Here is a 19,472-nt window from a genome sequence, read left to right on the forward strand (position 1 = left end):
ACAGAGACACATATATTTGTTTTTTAGTCATTTAAGGAGTTAACAGTTCTTACTGTCTGTAGGAATTTTCAGTATCTCTGATAACCTTCCAAAACTTTAAAATAATGATTAAATATTTTTTAATAATTTTAATTATAATTTTATAGTTTTTTATAATTTTTTATAAAGGGGTGATGCACAACTTGGTATATAAAATAAACTTTTTGTAACAGTAAAAATACTTCTGTGAAAGAAGAGAGATGAGGATTTTTGTAAAAATAAATTATCCTAATCAGTGTTCTTTTTATTTTTTTATATATTTTTTTTCTGGATTTTGGTTTGGTTCCATCATTTACCCATATGTTTATTTTTATGCCAATGCCATATTTTTTTAATTTATTGCTGTCTTAGAGTAAAGTTGAAAATAACGTGATACTTCCTTTTTCTCTAATTTATTCCTTGGGATAGCTTTTGCTATTAGAGGACTTTTATAATTTCATGTAAACTTTAATAGTTTTATTTAAATTTCTTTGAAGAATATTGTTGGTGTCTTGAGTTGGATTATGTTAAATATATTGGATTATGTTAATATATTGCTTTTGGTAAAATAGTCATTTTGACCATATTGATTCTTCCCATCCCAGAGCATGGAATTCCTTTCCATCTCCTTATATCATGATCTAAATCTTTAATAACATCTTATATTTTTCGTTGTGTAAGTCCTTCACTGCCATAGTTAGTTCTTAGGTATTTAATTTTTTTTTTGAGTAAATTGTGAATGGATTTATTTTCTTTCTTTTTCTTTTTTTTTTTTTTTTTAAGAGGCATGTTTTTATTTATTTATTTGTTTGTTTGTTTTGTTTATACATGCACTGGGTACAGTCAGAAGCGCGGGAGGGTGAGAGAATTCACCAGAGCCAGAGCAGGGAGTAGAACAGGCAGAAGGACCGAAGTACACTGCTGAGGGGAGCAGCGGGCGGCAGGAGAGGTCTGCGCGCCATGTGGGACCCTCCTCCAGTGGCCGGGGAGCAGCCGGGGATCAAACCGGCGCCGCGGAGGCTGCGGGCAGCTTCGCAACCCAGCGCTCAACCGCTGCGCCACTGGGGAGGCCCTGGATTTATTTTCTTAATTTCTTGTTCTTGTTCATTGTATATAAAAATGCCAAATTTTTGCATGTTGCTTTTGTAAACTGCCACCTCACTGATTCATTTATTGTTTTTTATAGCTTTTTGTGTTCTTTAGGGTTTTCTATATATCATTCCATCTGTAAATATTGATAGTTTTACTTCTTCATTTCCAACCTGGATTCGTTTTATTTCTTATTGTCAGATTGCTCTAGTTAAAACCTCTAATGCTGAATGAAACAGAAGTGGTGACAGTGGGCATCCTTGTTTTGTTCTTGATTGTAAAGGAAGAGCTTTCAGTTTGTTACCATTAAATATGGTATTCATTCGATTCGATTCTATTTCATTTATTTCTGCCCTTATTTTTATTACGTCTTTCCTTTTACTAACTTCAGGTCTTGCTTATTTCTGTTTTTGATACTGCTTTAGGTAAAATATTAAGTTGATTATTTGGAATTTTTTTTTTTAATACATAAGGTATTCATTCATTCATTTATTTATCTTTTTGTGGGACCCTCCCCGGTGGCTGGGGAATGAACTGGCGCTGCAGAGGCTGTGGGCAGCCTCGCAGCCTAGCGCTCAACCACTGCGCTACCAGGGGAGGCCCGGAATTTCTTTTTTTTAAAAAAAATATTTATCTTTGGGCCTCCCTGGTAGCGCAAGGAGTTAAGAAACAACCTATGAAGCTATCTGCAGCCACTGAAACATGAGTTCGATACCCCCTCCCCGCCCCCGGGGAGGTGACTCACATTGCACAGCAGACCTCTCTTGTCTCGCCTGCTGTTCCCCTCAGCAGTGTATTTCAGTCGATCTGCCTGTTCTGTTCCCCACTATGTCTCTGGTGAATCCTCTCACCCCTCGGCACCCCTGGCCTCTACCCCAGTTCTTGCATGCATAAATAAATAAATCTTTAAAAAAATAAATGTGTATCTTTATTCATCTATGACTAAAGGGGTTAAGACCTACCTGGCTGAGGATCGAACTCATGCCCCAGTGGCTGGTGATAGCTTTCTAGCACTGAGACTTTTACCCCTGCGGCACCAGAGAGCCCCAGCAATTATTTCTTTATTTTTTTTTTAAGTTTTTTTTTTTTTTTATTTGTTTGTTTGTTTTGTTTATACATGCACTGGGTACAGTCAGAAGCGCGGGAGGGTGAGAGAATTCACCAGAGCCAGAGCGGGGAGCAGAGCAGGCAGAAGGACTGAAGTACACTGCTGAGGGGAGCAGCTGGCGGCAGGAGAGGTCTGCGCGCCATGTGGGACCCTCCTCAGGTGGCCTGGGAGCAGCTGGGGATCAAACTGGCACCGCAGAGGCCGCGGGCAGCTTCGCAACCCAGCGCTCAACCGCTGCGCCACCGGGGAGGCCCAGCAATTATTTCTTTAAATAAATATTCTCTGCCTCCCTCCTTTTCTTCTTTTTGGACCACCATGATATGGATAGTATTTCTCTGTAAGTTATCCCAGAGGGCTCTTACACTCTCTTCATTTTTTAAAATTATTTTTTCTCTTTGTTGTTTCATTTATGTGTTCTTTAGCATTGTGCTTTTGATTTCATTAATACACTTCATTGCTTGCATTTGTCTGCTGCTGAGGCCCTCAATTATATTTTTTAATTTTAGTATTTTTTTTTTAAATCTGTCTCATATTTATTCAGTCTTTATTCCTGTTTTATATTAGCCATTGTTTTTTGGGCATTTTGAGCTCATTGAGTTTCAGTGAGCATTTTTATAATTATTACCTTGAACAACCGTTCAGGCATATTCTACCCCTTTGCTGTGCTGAGGTTCCTCTCAGGGTTTTTTTTCCTCCAGTGTTTGTGGTGTGTTCTTTTCGTCTCTTTGTTTTTTAGTTTTTATTGGTTGTAATAGGACAGTCTTTTTGACTGTTACCTTTGCACCTGTTGAATTGATAGATAACTGGTAGTGGTAAAGAGTAAGAGGTAGAATAGAAACTGGTTGGCTGGGCACTGAAGGGTTACCTCTAGTAACCATTAGGGATTCAGTCTTCTGGGGTTATGTGATGGGGATCTGCAGTGATTACCTCCTTTAGGCCAGCTTTTGTATCTAAATGTTTCTCATATAGTCTTGTGTCAGCTTCCACCTCTAGGCCATGTTTGAGCACTAGATGCCATATTGGGCATGGCTTGTAGTTGATAAGGGGTCATAAGCCAGGTGTTGATCTCTTTTCTTTTCCTGTATTCCAGGGCATTTGCTCCTGTTGTTAAGAGGAGTTTAAACACTGGTTAATGAAAGTGTTCATTTGTTGTCTCTGTTAGCCCTGGAATGGGGGGTGGCAGGTGTTTTGAATATCCCAGCCACAGGTTGAGGAGACATAGGTTATCCAACCAGGTTCTCCATGCTGGTCAGAGCTCTAGCTGTTCTGCAATATATTGGGAGCTTCTGGCTCAAGCCAGTGATTATCACTCTGCTTCCCTGCTCCTATAGTTCTCTAATAGTGTACCTTCTCTTCTGCATGTTATCTTTGTGCACTCCCTCATCCAGCATATTTATATATAGAGAAAGCATGTACACATATTGAGGTATGAAAATGTACCCCCAAAATGATATATCAATAGTTAAGTAAATGAGTCAAATTTGAGGGAAAACAAATAGAGAGAAACTGGTGGCTGTATTTTAAATTTGGAGTCTCTTTTGTGCAAATATGGGAAATTAGATTTAATTTCTGCATAAATTATATTTGTTCTTTTAGGTTGCTTCAAATAAGAATACCTTTCTTCAGTCACAAAATGATCCTGGAACAGGAGGTAGTAGGGAAATTAATCTTGGGGATAATTACAGTGGAAAATACTGTTTTGAAGCATCTTCAGTGGCAATAGTAGACCCACATCATACAGGTAAAACTGTTGTTTATTTTACACTTTACCAGTTGTATTTATATTATTTAAATTGACATTGATAATTGAAAATGTTGATGTAATATTGTTGCAGATTTTTTTGCTGTCATAATTTATCTTTTGTAATTGGATTAACGATGGCACAATTCAAAGATTGTACTTTATAATAGGTGTGTAGCCAAACTGTTCATAGTAGATTAGTCAAATATGGTCTTTTCTACAAGTACCAATAGAAATTGCATTTAAAGATTTGATTAAAAAACATGTTGACTGAAATATAAGTCTCAATGATAGTTAGACAAAGAGTTTTTTAGGTAATCAAAGTGAGGATTCAACCTGGGAAGCAGTCTGACAGATTTTATTCTGTGAGAACAGCTCCAACAATAACAAGTTTGAGTTCAGTTTATATACCATGTATAGAAGAAGAAAAGGAATGATCAGTCATTGATTGTAAAAATATAATTATTCTTGACGGGACATCTGATTTTCATTTATAAGTTTAAATCTTTAGGTTTCCTAAGTTTTCTTGAATAAACAAATGTCGATGCTATCTATGGGCAGAGGAGGGCAAAGGCTAGAGTTTTAATCATTCTCCTGACTTCTGAAGAACGTATTGTGGATAAACCCATGCCATTTGCAGCAACATGGATGGAGCTGGAAGGGACTATGCTCAGTGAAAAAAGAAGGAAAAAGAAAAATATCAGATGGCTTCACTTATAGGAGGATTTAGGGGAACCAAATAAGGGATCAGGAAAAAAAAGTAACAATAGTAATAAATAAAAAACCAAAATTAGCTGGCAACTATAAATCAGAGATATTCTGCAAGGGAGGGGGAGGCAAAGGGATCAAAACAGGGGAGGGAAGAGCACAAGGGACTGTGGTGATGGTTCACGGGTGAATTGGTGGTAGGAATTTTACGGGGAATACGCCTGAGAGAAAGCATAAAGCATACATTTACAAAAATGAACAATGATATAAAATACGTATTTATAAATATTAAAAAAAAGCAATGTGCTGTGGAGACCAAAGGCTAGGTACCCATTGTTTAAAGTTTAGCTGGCTCCCTGGTTGTTAGTGGTGGGTGAAGTATTGGTTTACCCCCAGGCATCAGATTCTTATATGACTTCATGAACAGTTTGTTCTGACTTTAAACTGCTATAGAGGGCTTTGCTGTCCTGCCTGCCAGGGTTGGGTATGGGGTTGGGTGTGACGGAGTGTTCCAGATTGTTCACATTGTGATCACAATGTTAACTACTCAAATTGGAAAGATGAACTTTAAATGAGTTAAATTGTTAAATTCATTATTATAGTCCATGGAATAACTTCAAATATGTTTGTCAAACATGTGGCAGATAGTAACCATTGTGCCTTTTCCTTTTTATTATGGTAACTGATTTCTTCACCAGAGAATATATTTGGACTATATAATGTTATGCACTGTGTTACTAGTTTGTGACTTAATTTGTTTCCACTATACTTTCTCATTCTTTTTGTTAAAAATATAAGAAGGGAGTTATGAGTTAAAATAAATTGAAGGAGTTAATTTACTCAACTAGTCATCTCTTAATACCTTCTCTAGATTGGGGAATCTGTATAACCTCCTGGTATCCTTCTGCCTTTCATTCTGAGAAGTTGAAAGGGGAAAAGAGCATTGTGAGAAACATTTTGCTTTCTGTGGTGGATTGCTAAAGGGGAATGTTGTCTATAGAAAACTATGTAGATGAGGGCCTCCCCGGTGGTGCAGAAGTTGAGTGCTGGCGCAGTGGTTGAGCGCTGGGTTGCGAAGCTGTCCGCAGCCTTTACAGCACTGGTTCGTTCCCCTGCCTCCAGGCGAGGGTCCCACATGGTGCTCAGACCTCTCCTGCCACCCGCTGCTCCCCTCAGCAGTGTACTTAGTCAGTCTGCCTGTTCTGCTCTCCTCTCTGGCTCTGGTGAATTCTCTCACCCTCCTGCGCTTCTGACTGTACCCTAGTGCTTGCATAAATAAATAAATAAATCTTAAAAAAAAAAAGAAATAACACAAAACACTTGAAGGGAATATGGCAACACAAGGAAAGAATAACTCATTAAAAAAAAAAAGAAGACGACTATGGAGATGAAAGACCTATTTACTACACACTCACTTTTTGATATCTTTTAAATCCTAGGTCTAAGCTACTTTAAAGTGAGATGCAAGCCTATATATACCAGTTAAATATATTGTTATTTTCCTTCATTACCTTTTTATTTTGAAAAAAATCCTACATATAGAAAGCTGAAAGAATAATTCAATTATCATCCTAAATGTAACAGTTGTTAACATTTTGCCTCTTTTTTTAAATCTCAATTTTCATTTTTTTAAAAAAGTATTTATTTATTTATACAAGCACTGGGTATAATCAGAAGCGCAGGAGGGTGAGAGAATTCACCAGAGCCAGAGCAGAAAGCAGAACAGGCAGACTGACTAAGTACACTGCTGAGGGGAGCAGCGGGCGGCAGGAGAGGTCTGTGCTCCATGTGGGACCCTCACCTGGCGGCCGGGGATCGAACTGGCCCTACAGAGGCTTCGGACAGCTTCGCAGCCCAGCGCTCAACCACTGCACCATGGGGGAGGCCCGACATTTTGCCTCTTTATTATCTGCTTCTCTGTGTGTGTGTGTGTCTGTATGTGTGTGTGCGAGCGTTATGTGTGTGCATGTGTGCACCCACACATGTACTTGTGTGGGCCAATGCCCTTTTTTTTTTTTTTAATTTTATGGAAATAAGTTGAAGTTATTATGCTTCTTTACGTCTGAATACTTTGGCATGCATTTCTTAAAATAAGTGCTTTTTTCTCCGTAAACCACAACATTATTACTACACCAAGCAAGAATAGTAATTCGTAGTGTTTAATATCAAGTTTATCAATAATACCATTATTGTTGAAGCTCATTTGTTTGGTTCCTTTCTAAAATGAGTTCTCATGAGTATGTTTTCGCTCTTTTGAACTTCACTGTGCATTTTGAATCTCTTCATAACCCTACATGCTTGCAGATAGATAATAGTCCTTCTTTGAAAATGAAGGTGTAGGTCTACCACTAATGACTGCCCATGACTTAGGGAATGTTCCTTTTTTTTTTTTTTTTTTTTTTTTTTAAAGAGGCATGTGTTGTTAGTTATTTATTCGTTTGTTTTTTGTTTATACATGCACTGGGTACAGTCAGAAGTGCGGGAGGGTGAGAGAATTCACCAGAGCCAGAGCGGGGAGCAGAGCAGGCAGAAGGACCGAAGTACACTGCTGAGGGGAGCAGCGGGCGGCAGGAGAGGTCTGCGCACCATGTGGGACCCTCATCTGGTGGCCGGGGAGCAGCCGGGGATCGAACCGGCAGCCAGAGGCTGCGGGCAGCTTCGCAACCCAGCGCTCAACCGCTGCGCCACCGGGGAGGCCCGGGAATGTTCCTTTTTTGAGGGTTGTGGTAGAAGGGCCCATTTTTGTCCTTTTTTTTGTCTACACTGTACCCTTTTCTTCATTTGAGTTTGCAAAAACTAATGCCTGGGGTGGGGGGAATGTAATGGGTCGGATTATGTCCCCTAAAAACATATATTCAATTCCTAAACCCTGGTACCTGTGAATGTGACCTTATTTATTTGGTAATATGATCTTTGTAGACAATCAAAGATGTGTGCATACTGGATTAGGGTGTACTTTAAATCCTGTGGCTGGTATGGTTATGAGGAGAGAGACATAAAAGTACAGAGTTATAAGGCCTCCCTGGTGGTGCAAGGGGTTAAGATGCAAGCTATGAAGCTATCTGTAGCCACTGCAGCATGAGTTCGATCCCCAGCCAGGGAGCTACTAACATGTTACAGTAGACCTCTCCTAACTTGCCTGCTGCTCCCCTCAGCAGTGTATTTCAGTCAATCTGCCTGTTCTGTTCCCCACTCTGTCTCTGGTGAATCCTCTCGTCCCCCCTCCCCCACCTCTGGCCTGTACCCCAGTTCTTGTATGCATGAATAAATAAATATTTTTTTTAAAGATTTATTTATTTATACAAGAACCGGGGTAGAGGCCAGAGGTGTGGGAGGGTGAGAAGATTCACCAGAGACAGAGCGGGGAGAAGAACAGGCAGACAACAGAATTACACTGCTGAGGGGAGCAGCGGGCGTGACAGGAGAGGTCTGCTGCGCCATGTGGGACCCTCGCTGGCCGGCTGGGATCGAACCAGCGCTGCAGAGGCTGCGAAAGCTTCACAGTACGGCTCTCAACTGCCTGCGCCACCAGGGGAGGCCCTAAATAAATCTTTAAAAAAAAGTTTGGAGTTATGGTAATGGCTATATGATGGTTGAAACAAATTGAAGTAACACAGCTGCTGCAGGCTAAAGAGCACCAAGGAATGCTGGCAACCACTAGAAGCTAGACAAACATAAGGAAGGATTCTCCCCAGAGCCTTCAGAGGAAGAATGGTCCTATTAACACTTTGATTTGAATTTTTGGTTTCCATATTATGAGAGAAAAAATTCTGTTGTTTTAAGCCATCTAGTTTGTGCTACTTGGTTACAGTAATCTTTGGACATTAAAACAGGGAACACTTGAGCTCCCAGTAGTCAGAGCCTTTTCTTTAGAAAGAGAAAGAAATATTTTTTATTCTTTCCTACTCTTTCTCATTTTGATGAACTTTTAGATAAGATCATTAATTTTTCTTTTAACAGTTTAACCAAACTATCTTGTATTATGTTTTGTCAATTTACCTGATTCTTCTTCACTAAACTGTGACAAAGACAGGTATTTTCTTTTCTCTCTAGTTCCAGACCATATTTGTCATGCCACGAGTTCGTGAATTCATATATATATATTTGGCAATGAATTGATGGCATTTCTTTGTAAGTTTGGAAATGTTTTGAGATAAAATGTGATCTAGATATTAATAGGGCAGCATATCTTATATTACAGAACTTATTTAAGTCTTTTAAAAAAAGTACTTGCAATTAGAAAAATTTAAACCAGTAGATATTTGCTATGTTAGGTATTATAGTTCAAATTCTCTTAATTAAACAACTTTTTTTTTTTTTAAAGGTTTATTTATTTATGCATACATGAGCTGGGTACAGGCCAGAGGTGTTGGGGGTGAGAGAATTCACCAGAGACAGAACGGGGAACAGAATAGGCAGATTGACCGAAGTACACTGCTGAGAGGAGCAGCGGGGCAAGTCAGGAGAGGTCTGCTGCACCACATGGGTTGCTGCTCCCTGGCTAGCCAGGGGATCGAACTCTGTGCTACAGTGGCTGCGGTTATCTTCATAGGTTGTGTCTTAACCCTCGTGCCACCAGGGAGGCCCTTAATTGAACAACTTTCATTTAAAAGATATATCTTTTCCCCATAATTTTCTAACAAAATTTCGATAATTAAAAGATTTTTTCCATTTAAAATTTAATTGTGTATGTGTGTGTGTGTGTGCGCTCACGCAGGAATGAAGCTATTTCTTGAAATGAAGATGACCAAAGTTGCAAAGTCAGATTTTATTACAAGTTATTTAGAAATATTTCTGGACATTTAATTCTGATTTGAAGCTACTAAACAATTCTTTTTTGACTCTTGAGATGAAACTTACCAAGTTGTAACTGAATTCAATGGTTTCGTCACTTGGTGGGTATCGGGGTCAAATAAAAGATACTACCAAGATGGGATACACAAAGGACAAGTATTTCCTTATGACAAGAAAAGGAAACAGCAAACTAGCATTTCCAAAGAAACTGTCTCAAAGAAGTGACAATTATATGTGATTATTAACTTATCTAGTTTTTATTTATGGTTAAGAAGCTTTTGTATAAAGTGACCTATATCTGGTGACCTGGGCAGGGGAATTTCTTAACAGAGGAATTTCTTAACTCTTATTACCATGCGCTCGGAAAATTTTCCATGTATTTGTTGACATAGAATGTCTCTTAATGTTGTCCACTTTATTATCTTAAAGCTTTTTTTTTAATAAACAGATTATTCCTGTTTTTCTGCTGTTACATTGAATTTGGGTTTCATGAAATTTGTGATGTGCTTTACTCTGGTTTGTTTTTTTTTCTTTACTGTCCCAATAAGAGTACTAGATTCTGTATCTCTACTTGATTCTGTGTTACTAGTATACTTTTTTAATATTAAAAGCTTGCACATTTTTTAGGTAGAAATATCAATTATAATTAAAACAAGCAGTACATCAGATTAATAATTTCTGTAATTTCTACATCAGAATAATAAACCCATTACAATGTTACATTAGTGAATAGAAAAAAAATCATTCACATTGAATCCATTTGTTAAGATTGTTAAGCTGCACTTATGTGTAATGTTAGAAAAATGGTATGGGGCAAGTTAAAAATGGTATAGGGCAAGTAAAGTCAAGAAGACTTACTCAAGACTATTACAATTAGGTAAGAGAGATTGAAGTACATTTTCCAGTACAATAGGGGTTTATGACCAACTGGTAAGGTGGAGTCAAAGTGGATGAAAAAAATTGCAAAGAGGAACTTGACTAGGTATCAAGGTAGGGGGATTCTTGATAAACTGGTTTAGCAGGATTCTTGCCAATCTGGGCTTGGCAGACCTCAAAAGCCAAGGCCTAGCTGAGAAGAGAGTTCAGAGGAGCCTGGCTAAAGTTTGCTGAAAGAAGTTTTGTCAGTAAGAGTAGAAGCAATAATATCCACATGCAATGAAAGGGTTAAGTATAATGTAATCCTACCAAAACAATAAAGTTGTATTTAACTGAAAACTGTGCTGTTTCAGCTTAAAAATTTTAGGTTTAAGGTAATTAAAACTCAATAAAATTTAAAATTCAGTTCCTTAATTCCATTAACCACATTAAAAATGTGGCTCCTGGCTACTGTATTGAATGTGCAGTTTCAGACTTTTCTGGACTTAATTTTCATACATATATATGTACCTACATTCTGTATGTATACATGTATGTGTCTGCACCTATAGAAATTTTAACCTGCGTGTTTTTCTGGTAAGTATAATGGGATTATAAATTGATGTATTATAATTTTACTTGCCCTTTTGCTTACTGTGTGTTTTGGAACTTGTTCTATGTCAAGACACAGAAATCTGCCTCTTATTTTAGTGCTGTCTAGAGTAGACCATACTATTGATGTATTCTAGTCATTATAATTTCTCTCCAACTGGTACGCTTTTAGATTGCCTTCTAATACTATCTCACTATGTAGAATGGTGAGATACAAGAAGAATTATTATTGTTCCTTGTGAGTATTTGAGTACTTTTCTAAGATGAATTCTGAGAAGTAAAATTACTGCAATTTTAGGTTTTATGCATGTAAAATATTAATAGATACTCCCATATCTATTAATATCGCCCAAAACGCCAGACTCCCATTTGTCAATAAGGCAGATGGAGGGGTACCCTGAAATCCCCAAACCTGCCTGCTGTAAATGGGTTCTGCCATTTGCCACATAAAGACAAAACATACTGTAGTACATAAGCCCTTCAATTGAAAGGAACTGTCAAACAATTAGTGTGCAATAGAGAGAGAAAGAGAATATATTTTCCAAATCAAGCACCCAAGTTACCCATCCCCTCGTGGGCAAAATGCCCAGCCAAACAGGGTTGGCCCAAAGCAGAACCACTGAGGCACAAAAGCTTGCCACAAGCCTAATGTACCTTCTGGTGGGGACCCATAGAAAAGGGGCAGAAGTGGCCAGGCAAGTCTGGAAGGAAAGAAGCAAAATCAAAACTAAGTCAAGGCAGTTGCTCCCCACGGGTCTCTCATCCAATTCTCTGTCTCTTTCAGGTGTCTCTTTCCATGATCCCCAAGTCCCTGGTGAAAGTCCAAGGCTGAGAAGCACTCTAAGCTTCTTCACATGCCTTCTTGCTCCATGCCTTCTCCAGGCCCTCTTCTTGAGCTCCTTTCTTCCTTCTTCCTGTCTTCTCTTGGTGCTTTTTCCTGCTCATTTCCATCCTTCCTTAGGGTGGAGCAGGGAACCTGGAACCACCTCTTTCCCTGGGGACTATCCTATTATGCATCAGCCATACTTGAGTGCTGTATCCTGTACCCTCCACCTATATACTCTTGACATTTCCAATCTTTTGCCAGTATTGTGAATGAAAATAATTTTTGGTAGACATTTCCTTTATTAATCAGATTGAACAGTTTTTCATTCATGTTTTATTTCTTAACACAGTAACTATTTGCCAAATAACAATGTTATCCAAAAACTATACCATGTTTTTGCTTTCCTTGTTCTCTTTAACTATATACAAGCTCAGAAAAAATGACAATAATTTTGATTACCTATGGTCAGGGTGTTGGGGGTCAATTTAATTAGCATCTCTATGGACAAGAATCATTTGTATTACTATTTTCCACAATTTACTGAGCAATAAAACTGCTCAAAGACAATGAAAGACTAGGTTATAAAGAATTATTGATAGATTACCTAGTAGGGTAAGCCATTCCAACACCTGTCTGGCATTCTTTAGAATACCCAGCGATCTTTCACTTTTTTCCTGACGGATAACACATTTAAATTTCTAGTACATTGTCCTGCTCATAGGAGGAGCTCAATAAATTTAAATTTACAAGGTAAAACAAGGCAGTTGAAAATTTATGGCTTTTTTTTTTTTTAAAGAACTATAGTTTTCTGGAGATATGTATATCTATATATATAAAACCTTTGTTTTCTTGCGTCTTCCACAGTGCCTGAGAGCATTTTTGATGGGTGTTCAGTAATTGTTTCATTGAAATGAACTGTTTAAGTATGTTCTAATTCATTTCCCCTATAGGGAAACACATATCAGAAGAAAATAGGTTTATTTTGCTTATATATCTTGTTTTTTAGATAAGGATTAGAAAATGTATTTTAAACACACAAAATAGCCTTGCACCAGGCTAGGCGGCTTCCTCTCATAGTTCAAATTGCATGATATAGTTAAAAAAAATCCTATTCTATATTCATGGCAAATGCAATTTGGTTGTATTCAATTTTAAGGCATGATTATGCTGTTTCTCACTGTGACTGGTGATTTTTACAAACAATAAAAGCAGGCTAGCATTTTCACATACATTATAGCTAGAATAATCCATTGTTTTAAAAACAATTTTGGGGTCACTTTTTGGATTTGGTATTTAATAAACATGTCTTCTTAAGTAACTGAAAAAAATACGCAGTGGTTACTGTAGGCTGTAAAATGAAAGAGAAGCTTAGCTTTACTGTGGAGTCTGAATCAGGGTGTAACCTAACTAGCTAGAGGATATGCAATTCCTGATTGACAGCAGGACCAGCATTATGCAGATTTTGTGAGAGAGAACTGCAGCTCAGAAACAGTGATTAAGGGGCTCTGTTAGGAATCACTACATTCACCACTTAAATCTTTAGTTTTTCATTTTCCTGCCTACTGGATTTGTAAACAAATAGCACAAAACAGTTCCTCTTTTGTTTTTATTAAAGTGGTACTGCAGTGCAGTTTCAGTCTATCAGCTAGGCATACATGTGTGGAAATTCGATATTCTCAATAAATTAGTCAATTTTTAGATGGGTTTCATGCTTGTCTTTAGACCTTTGTATATTAAATCCTATCTCGAGCTGTTCTCTTTATACACAAGTGTGTTTTACTTGTGCCTTCCTGTCTTCTTCAGTGAGAAGCTTTATGTAGGTCAGGCTTGGCTTAAGCAGATTTCCTGAACCTGCGTCAGCTTAAGCTGGAGGAATTTTAATAAACCCTCCCCTGTAGGCGTGGGCCTAAATGAGGCTAGCCTAGTTAAGCCTGATCTTTTTCTGTTTGTGAAAAGAGCTGAGCAGAGCTGAAGACTGCTTGGTGGTTTCAGAAACTGCCTACTTAATTTGAAAAGAACAATGGTAGGAAAGGCTAGATCTTCCAATTTTACCTTATCTGAGAAGCTTGATTTGCTAAAGCTTGTGAAGCCATATGTTAAAATTCTCGAAGAGCACACTAATAAACATTCAGTTATAGTGGAAAAGAATAGATGTTGGGATATCATAGCAGTTAACTATAATGCAATTGGAGTAGATCGCCCTCCTCGAACAGCGCAGGGCCTACGCACCCTTTACAAAAGGCTCAAAGAATATGCCAAACAGGAGCTATTGCAGCAAAAAGAGACCCAATCAGATTTTAAAAGCAATATTTCTGAGCCAACCAAGAAAGTTATGGAGATGATTCCCCAGATTTCCAGTTTTTGCCTGGTAAGAGACAGGAACCACATACAAAGGTAAGCTTTATTTTGTTTTGTTCTGGAAAATTATGGCGCCTCCTAGCTATTGGGCTCTGGCTTAGTTGTGATAGATGCATAGAAGCATCCCCACAACGGGAGCAATGAATAGTGTCTTTGTTTTGCATTCTTAAAAAAGAAAAGTGAGGCTAAAAGGAAATTTTCTGCTGATTTAAGCCACTTTTTATTGTCTTCTCTCTCCTCACTCTATAATTGCTGAAAAGTACAGGTTAGCGATGAAATTTGTGACCTCACCTAAAACTTTTTAAGCTGTAAAATTAATTTAATTAGCTCTGAGAGATTTCTTTATCTTATTTCCTCTAAGTCACATTTCATTGGACTTTTCAATTTTATATAAAGGTAACAGTTTTAGGAGAAATAGGGTCCTTGCCATTTTATCAATTGTCACTGTGTACACTTATTGAATATTCATTGAGCAAAAAACTAAAGCCACTAATTAAGCTTATTAATGGCATGACTGTCTATGTTAAAAACAGTATTTTTTTAACATATTCAAAATTAAAAAGATAAATGCAAGGAAAGGAGTTAATGCCTAGTTAGCAGTTCATATTATTTAATAAAAATCAAAGTGTTGTTCTTATTCATTAATGGTCTGGTTTTACTTTGATCTTGGATCATACAATAACCCTGCTTTGCAAGGAATATTAAAATATGATTTTTAAGACACCATTAAGAGTAACTGGGTTATCACAGAGTTAGAAACAGCCTTTTGGTTAATTTTGTGTTCCATGTAACTACTTGCCTGTGATTCTTCAAGACTTACCTTACTACTAATTCAAATTTTAACCCCTGACAAAAGATAAAAGTGGCACCAACATGTTTCCTATGAACCATATTGGGTATTTTAAACAAATAGTAAACTCTTTGTTAATTGAAGGACCTTTCTAACAAAACTTTACAAGGTTCTTTCCTATTGGTAGAAGAGTCATTATATAAGCAAGATTATTGATTACCTGTGAAATCCCTTTGAAGTAAGGAGAGAAATTGGAAAAAACCTTTGTGGCCTTACATATTTGCTGCTTTGGTAATTTACTATGATAATTTTTTGTGCCCAGTTTCTTACCATAGACTGCTTACTTCTGGTTATAATGTAGTAAAAACATATTCACCTTGGGAATTTGGTACATGGATACACAGTGGGGTAACTGCATAAAATGGACAAATGATTAAATCCTAATAAGCTGGATGTCCAGAAACTCCACAGGGAGTTTTTTTTTTTTTTAAGATTTATTTATTTATGCATACAAGAGCTGGGGTACAGGCCAGAGATGCAGGGGGTGAGAGGATTCACCAGAGACAGAGTCGGGAGCAGAACAGGCAGAATGACTGAAATACACTGCTGAGGGGAGCAGCAGGCGACACAGGAGAGGTCTGCTGTGCCATGTGGGTTGCTCCCTAGCTGGCTGGGGATCGAACTCGTGCTGCAGAGGCTGCAGATTGCTTCATAATGCGGTGCTTAACCCCTTGCGCCACCAGGGAGGCCCCACAGGAAGATTTTTATACTGTGCTACTCATTAAAAAAAATTTCCCCTCAAGCCATAGAGAAATGTGGCTTTTACATTATTGGTATAAAACTCCTTTTGGGTATTAAGAATAGGCTTTCATAATTGGAAAACCACACATGGGAACTGTACTTTTAGTTATTTGCATATTTTAAAAGTACAGTGAGTAGATGACATGATATATAATATAGAGATACCTGTTTACATTTTGACACCATACCTCCCCCCTACAATCTATCTTTGGGACACCAACATTTCTCTGATAAAACAAGTTAATCTAGTCACACATTTTTCTGTACCTAATATTTGAACAATAACAATTTTTCAGATTTTAAAGGGAAGAATATTAGAAATAAACCATTTAAATGCTTACTAATATTAATGTGTCTATACTGCCATTTTATCTAGTGATTTCATTTTATATGTGTCTAATGTGCTTATGCTTATTTGATTGACATCATCTTGAATCTTAATAATTATCTTTATGGTTCTGTGATCTTAATTATGCTTTCATGTAAATAGGTTATTTAATTTCACCAAACCCTATTCTTAACAAGGAAAAAATTATTTAATGTATTTAAAAATATATGCATATTTTATAAGGGCATCCCTATTACCTATTGATTTGTCTTTATTTTTACTTCTCTCTAATATGAGATTATATTTTGCATTTTCGTAAACTATTTGATTCTCATAGTTCATATTCATAAATTTTAGAATTTTCTCTACTTTGTTATGCTTTACTTGTAATGTTTCAACTAAAATGGAATATTTCAGATGTAAGCATATTTTTAATTTACGTGGGCATATAATATCTAAATTATGAGTCTTATACTCTGATATATATTTATAAACACACACTAATCTGGAATAGTAATAATGTGAGTTTTTTAAAATTTGATTTTCATCTGTAGTTTCAGTCTTTTTCCATTTCAGGTTTTAGAGATGTTAATAAAAGCAAATATTACTAATTTGAGTTACATTTATAGTCCATTTTGTTTTTGAAAATGATAAAATAACAAAAAAAGACAAGAATGAAAATGGAATTTAATCTACAAATGTATTTTTTCGTAATATACTATATGTCATATCTCATTTATATCCTTTTGCCAAATATCTGCTATTTTTGGCAATTTAATGCTTTACTAAGTAACATATGGGGACTTTAAATCCCCCCCCTTATGTTCTACTTAAACTTGTTCCGTATTTTTAAAATTCCATGTTGCTAAAAGTATAGCATTTTCCATGAATGTTCCAATAATTTCTTTCCCCTCTATAATGTTTATTTTTGTCAGATTGAAGCAAAAATGTAAAAAAACTCTCAAGAAATAAGATTATATAATCTTAATAGTTTCCTCTTATATGTGAAATGATATTTAAAAAAATGTTAGAATTTTAAAAGAACTACACTGCATTTATGTCATAACAAATATTGTTATGTCAAGGTTTAAGTCATGTAGTTGCCGCTTATAGAAATGCTTATGGAAATACGTGTAAGTTTAATAAACTTTCAATATATCCCACATAGACCATTTAAAAGGACTGCATTAAAAAAAAAAAAACACATTTTTTTTCACTCATTTGACATATGAGCACTTACTAGTTTCCAAGTACATTATTATGCTAGGTGTAATAAAATAATAAAAAAAAGACAAGAACGAAAATGAAGGCATTTAATTGGTGATAGATATAAACCTTTGCCCTTGTGAACTTTGTAGAGCAATGGTGGAAACACTAAAGGATCATCTGAGTCATGTAGTTTAGTGTAGGTAAAGGGGAAATACCACTGCATTTGATTGGATGGTTTGGACAACCATCTTATAGTTGAACATATCCAAAGCCATGTAGAATCTTGATTTTTATTTTATTTTGCAAACATAGACATAAGTATTTACACTTCTCACAGATGACCTGCTATTATCCTCCTAGAAGTCATGGACCTTGAGGTATTTAGATCAGTCCAGGAGAGCAGGAGCAGGAGGTCAGAGGCTAAGGTGTGGGAACAACGCCTAGAATGCTTGAAGTGGCCCTTTTTAAGAACCTGAAATTTACATGAATGTTGCTGTCTCTAAATTTTTTTTTTTTATTTACCTCATTGACCTTGTATAGTGTTTATAATTCCCTGTCCTTTCAAGAGCCCAGTTTTAAAGAATGGGAGAGAGCTTATGTGTTTATATTATCGAAATCTTAAATATCACTTTTTGTTATCCAGGAGTTAAAATTTTTTTGTTTCATAATTTTTATAGCTTTAAATATATTAAATATGAGATTATTGTGTATGTGTATATGTACATGTACACATCAACTCCTGTCTTCATTTGATTTATGTTTTATAATGCTTTTTTGTGTGCTATAGTGCAAACTTGGATGAGGAAGCACAGGCTGGTACCAGTTCACTACAGGTAATGTTGGATCACCATCCAGTTGCTATTACTGTGGAGGTGAAGCAAGAAGAAGATATTAAGCCACCTCCTCCATTGGTTTTAAATTCTCAACAGAGTGATACTTTAGAGCAAAGAGAAGAACATGAATTAGTACATGTTATGGAAAGGTCTTTGTCACCATCACTTTCCTCAGTTGATATGAGAATGACATCGTCTCCATCTTCTATCCCAAGGAGAGATGATTTTTTTCGGCATGAGAGTGGAGAACGCTTTAGGTCACAATTAGGGTATGATCCTCAGATTCTGCAAATGCTGAAAGAGGAACATCAGATAATTTTAGAAAATCAAAAAAATTTTGGATTATATGTTCAGGAGAAGAGGGATGGATTGAAAAGAAGGCAACAGCTAGAGGAAGAACTGCTAAAAGCAAAAATTGAAGTGGAAAAGCTAAAAGCTGTTCGCTTACGGCATGATCTACCTGAGTATAATAGTCTCTAGGATTTCTTTTTTTCAATCTCGCAATTTGAGAATTTTAATTTTGAAATTAAATTGTTTTCATTCAGCAATATCCTGAACCAAAATACATATTCTTAAAAAGTATTGGTAATATCTATTATGAAAAAAACTTGACATGACTTTCTAGTTATTTCATTTGCTTTGGATCTATTAAAACTTACTGATTTGACTGCATGGTTATATGTTATTTTTGTCTTCTCTCACTTTTTTCCTAAGCTATAATTGTTAAACTTATAAAAAGTGCTTTATTTTGATCATAAAAATTAGCATACATAAATACAGGCCAAATACATATACATATTTTTTCATATTTCTTATCCTTCAAGATTTTCAATTAACACTATGAAGGCTGTAATTCAAGGTTTTTGAGTCATTCAAATTTAGAAGCAATATTTGCCTAATAGAAACTTGTCAATATGACATTGATTTTTATGCTTTCAATATTTGAGGGAATAAGTCCTAGGACTTTAGAGATAGAAGGTATTTGGAGAAGGTATTTTCTCACCAATTAGAGGTAATGAAACTGAGTTGCAGGGGGAACTTAGTGACTTACTTGATGTAACAAAATGATTTATGGCAGAGCAAGGACCAGCATTCAGTTTTTGTTTCTCAAAATTATCTCCTGTCATTCCTTAGAAGTAAAAATCCACTAAAATAGTCTCCATATTTAAAAATTGGATCTATTTATTTTGTTAAAATTGTTTTTAAAGATTGATAGTTTATGAAATCTGGAAAATTGTATCCATTACCCAATGCTTTTTTTTATCTAGTAGAACAAACAAGCTATTCTATTGGAGTTATTATATATGTTGACGGTAAGATTTAATATATCTTAATTCACTTAAAATCTTACTCTGGAAGCTACTTTCATGGTAAAAACCACAGTAAAAATTTAGGTGAATAA

At 36.3% G+C, this 19,472-nt stretch overlaps 2 protein-coding genes across 2 annotated transcripts in view; both read left to right on the forward strand.

Annotated features, from left to right (window-relative positions):
* The window catches only part of RAD54B (RAD54 homolog B), a gene marked incomplete at both ends in the record, with an annotated part of 55,377 nt that overhangs the window by 167 nt on the left and 35,738 nt on the right, over positions 1-19,472 (forward strand). The window contains one exon of the mRNA XM_084230436.1: positions 3,812-3,956. Within this exon, the coding sequence (XP_084086562.1) occupies positions 3,812-3,956 (145 nt within the window). The remainder of the gene's footprint in view (positions 1-3,811; positions 3,957-19,472) is intronic.
* Positions 13,697-18,550, forward strand: FSBP (fibrinogen silencer binding protein; the record flags this gene model as incomplete). The annotated part of the gene is made up of 2 exons (XM_084230440.1): positions 13,697-14,145; positions 18,025-18,550. Exons 1-2 carry the CDS (start codon positions 13,772-13,774, stop codon positions 18,548-18,550), a joined length of 900 nt encoding a protein of 299 aa, XP_084086566.1. The 5' UTR covers positions 13,697-13,771.

Source organism: Talpa europaea (assembly GCF_964194135.1).
Source record: "Talpa europaea genome assembly, chromosome: 3".
In the NCBI taxonomy this organism is placed as follows: Eukaryota; Metazoa; Chordata; class Mammalia; order Eulipotyphla; family Talpidae; genus Talpa; species Talpa europaea.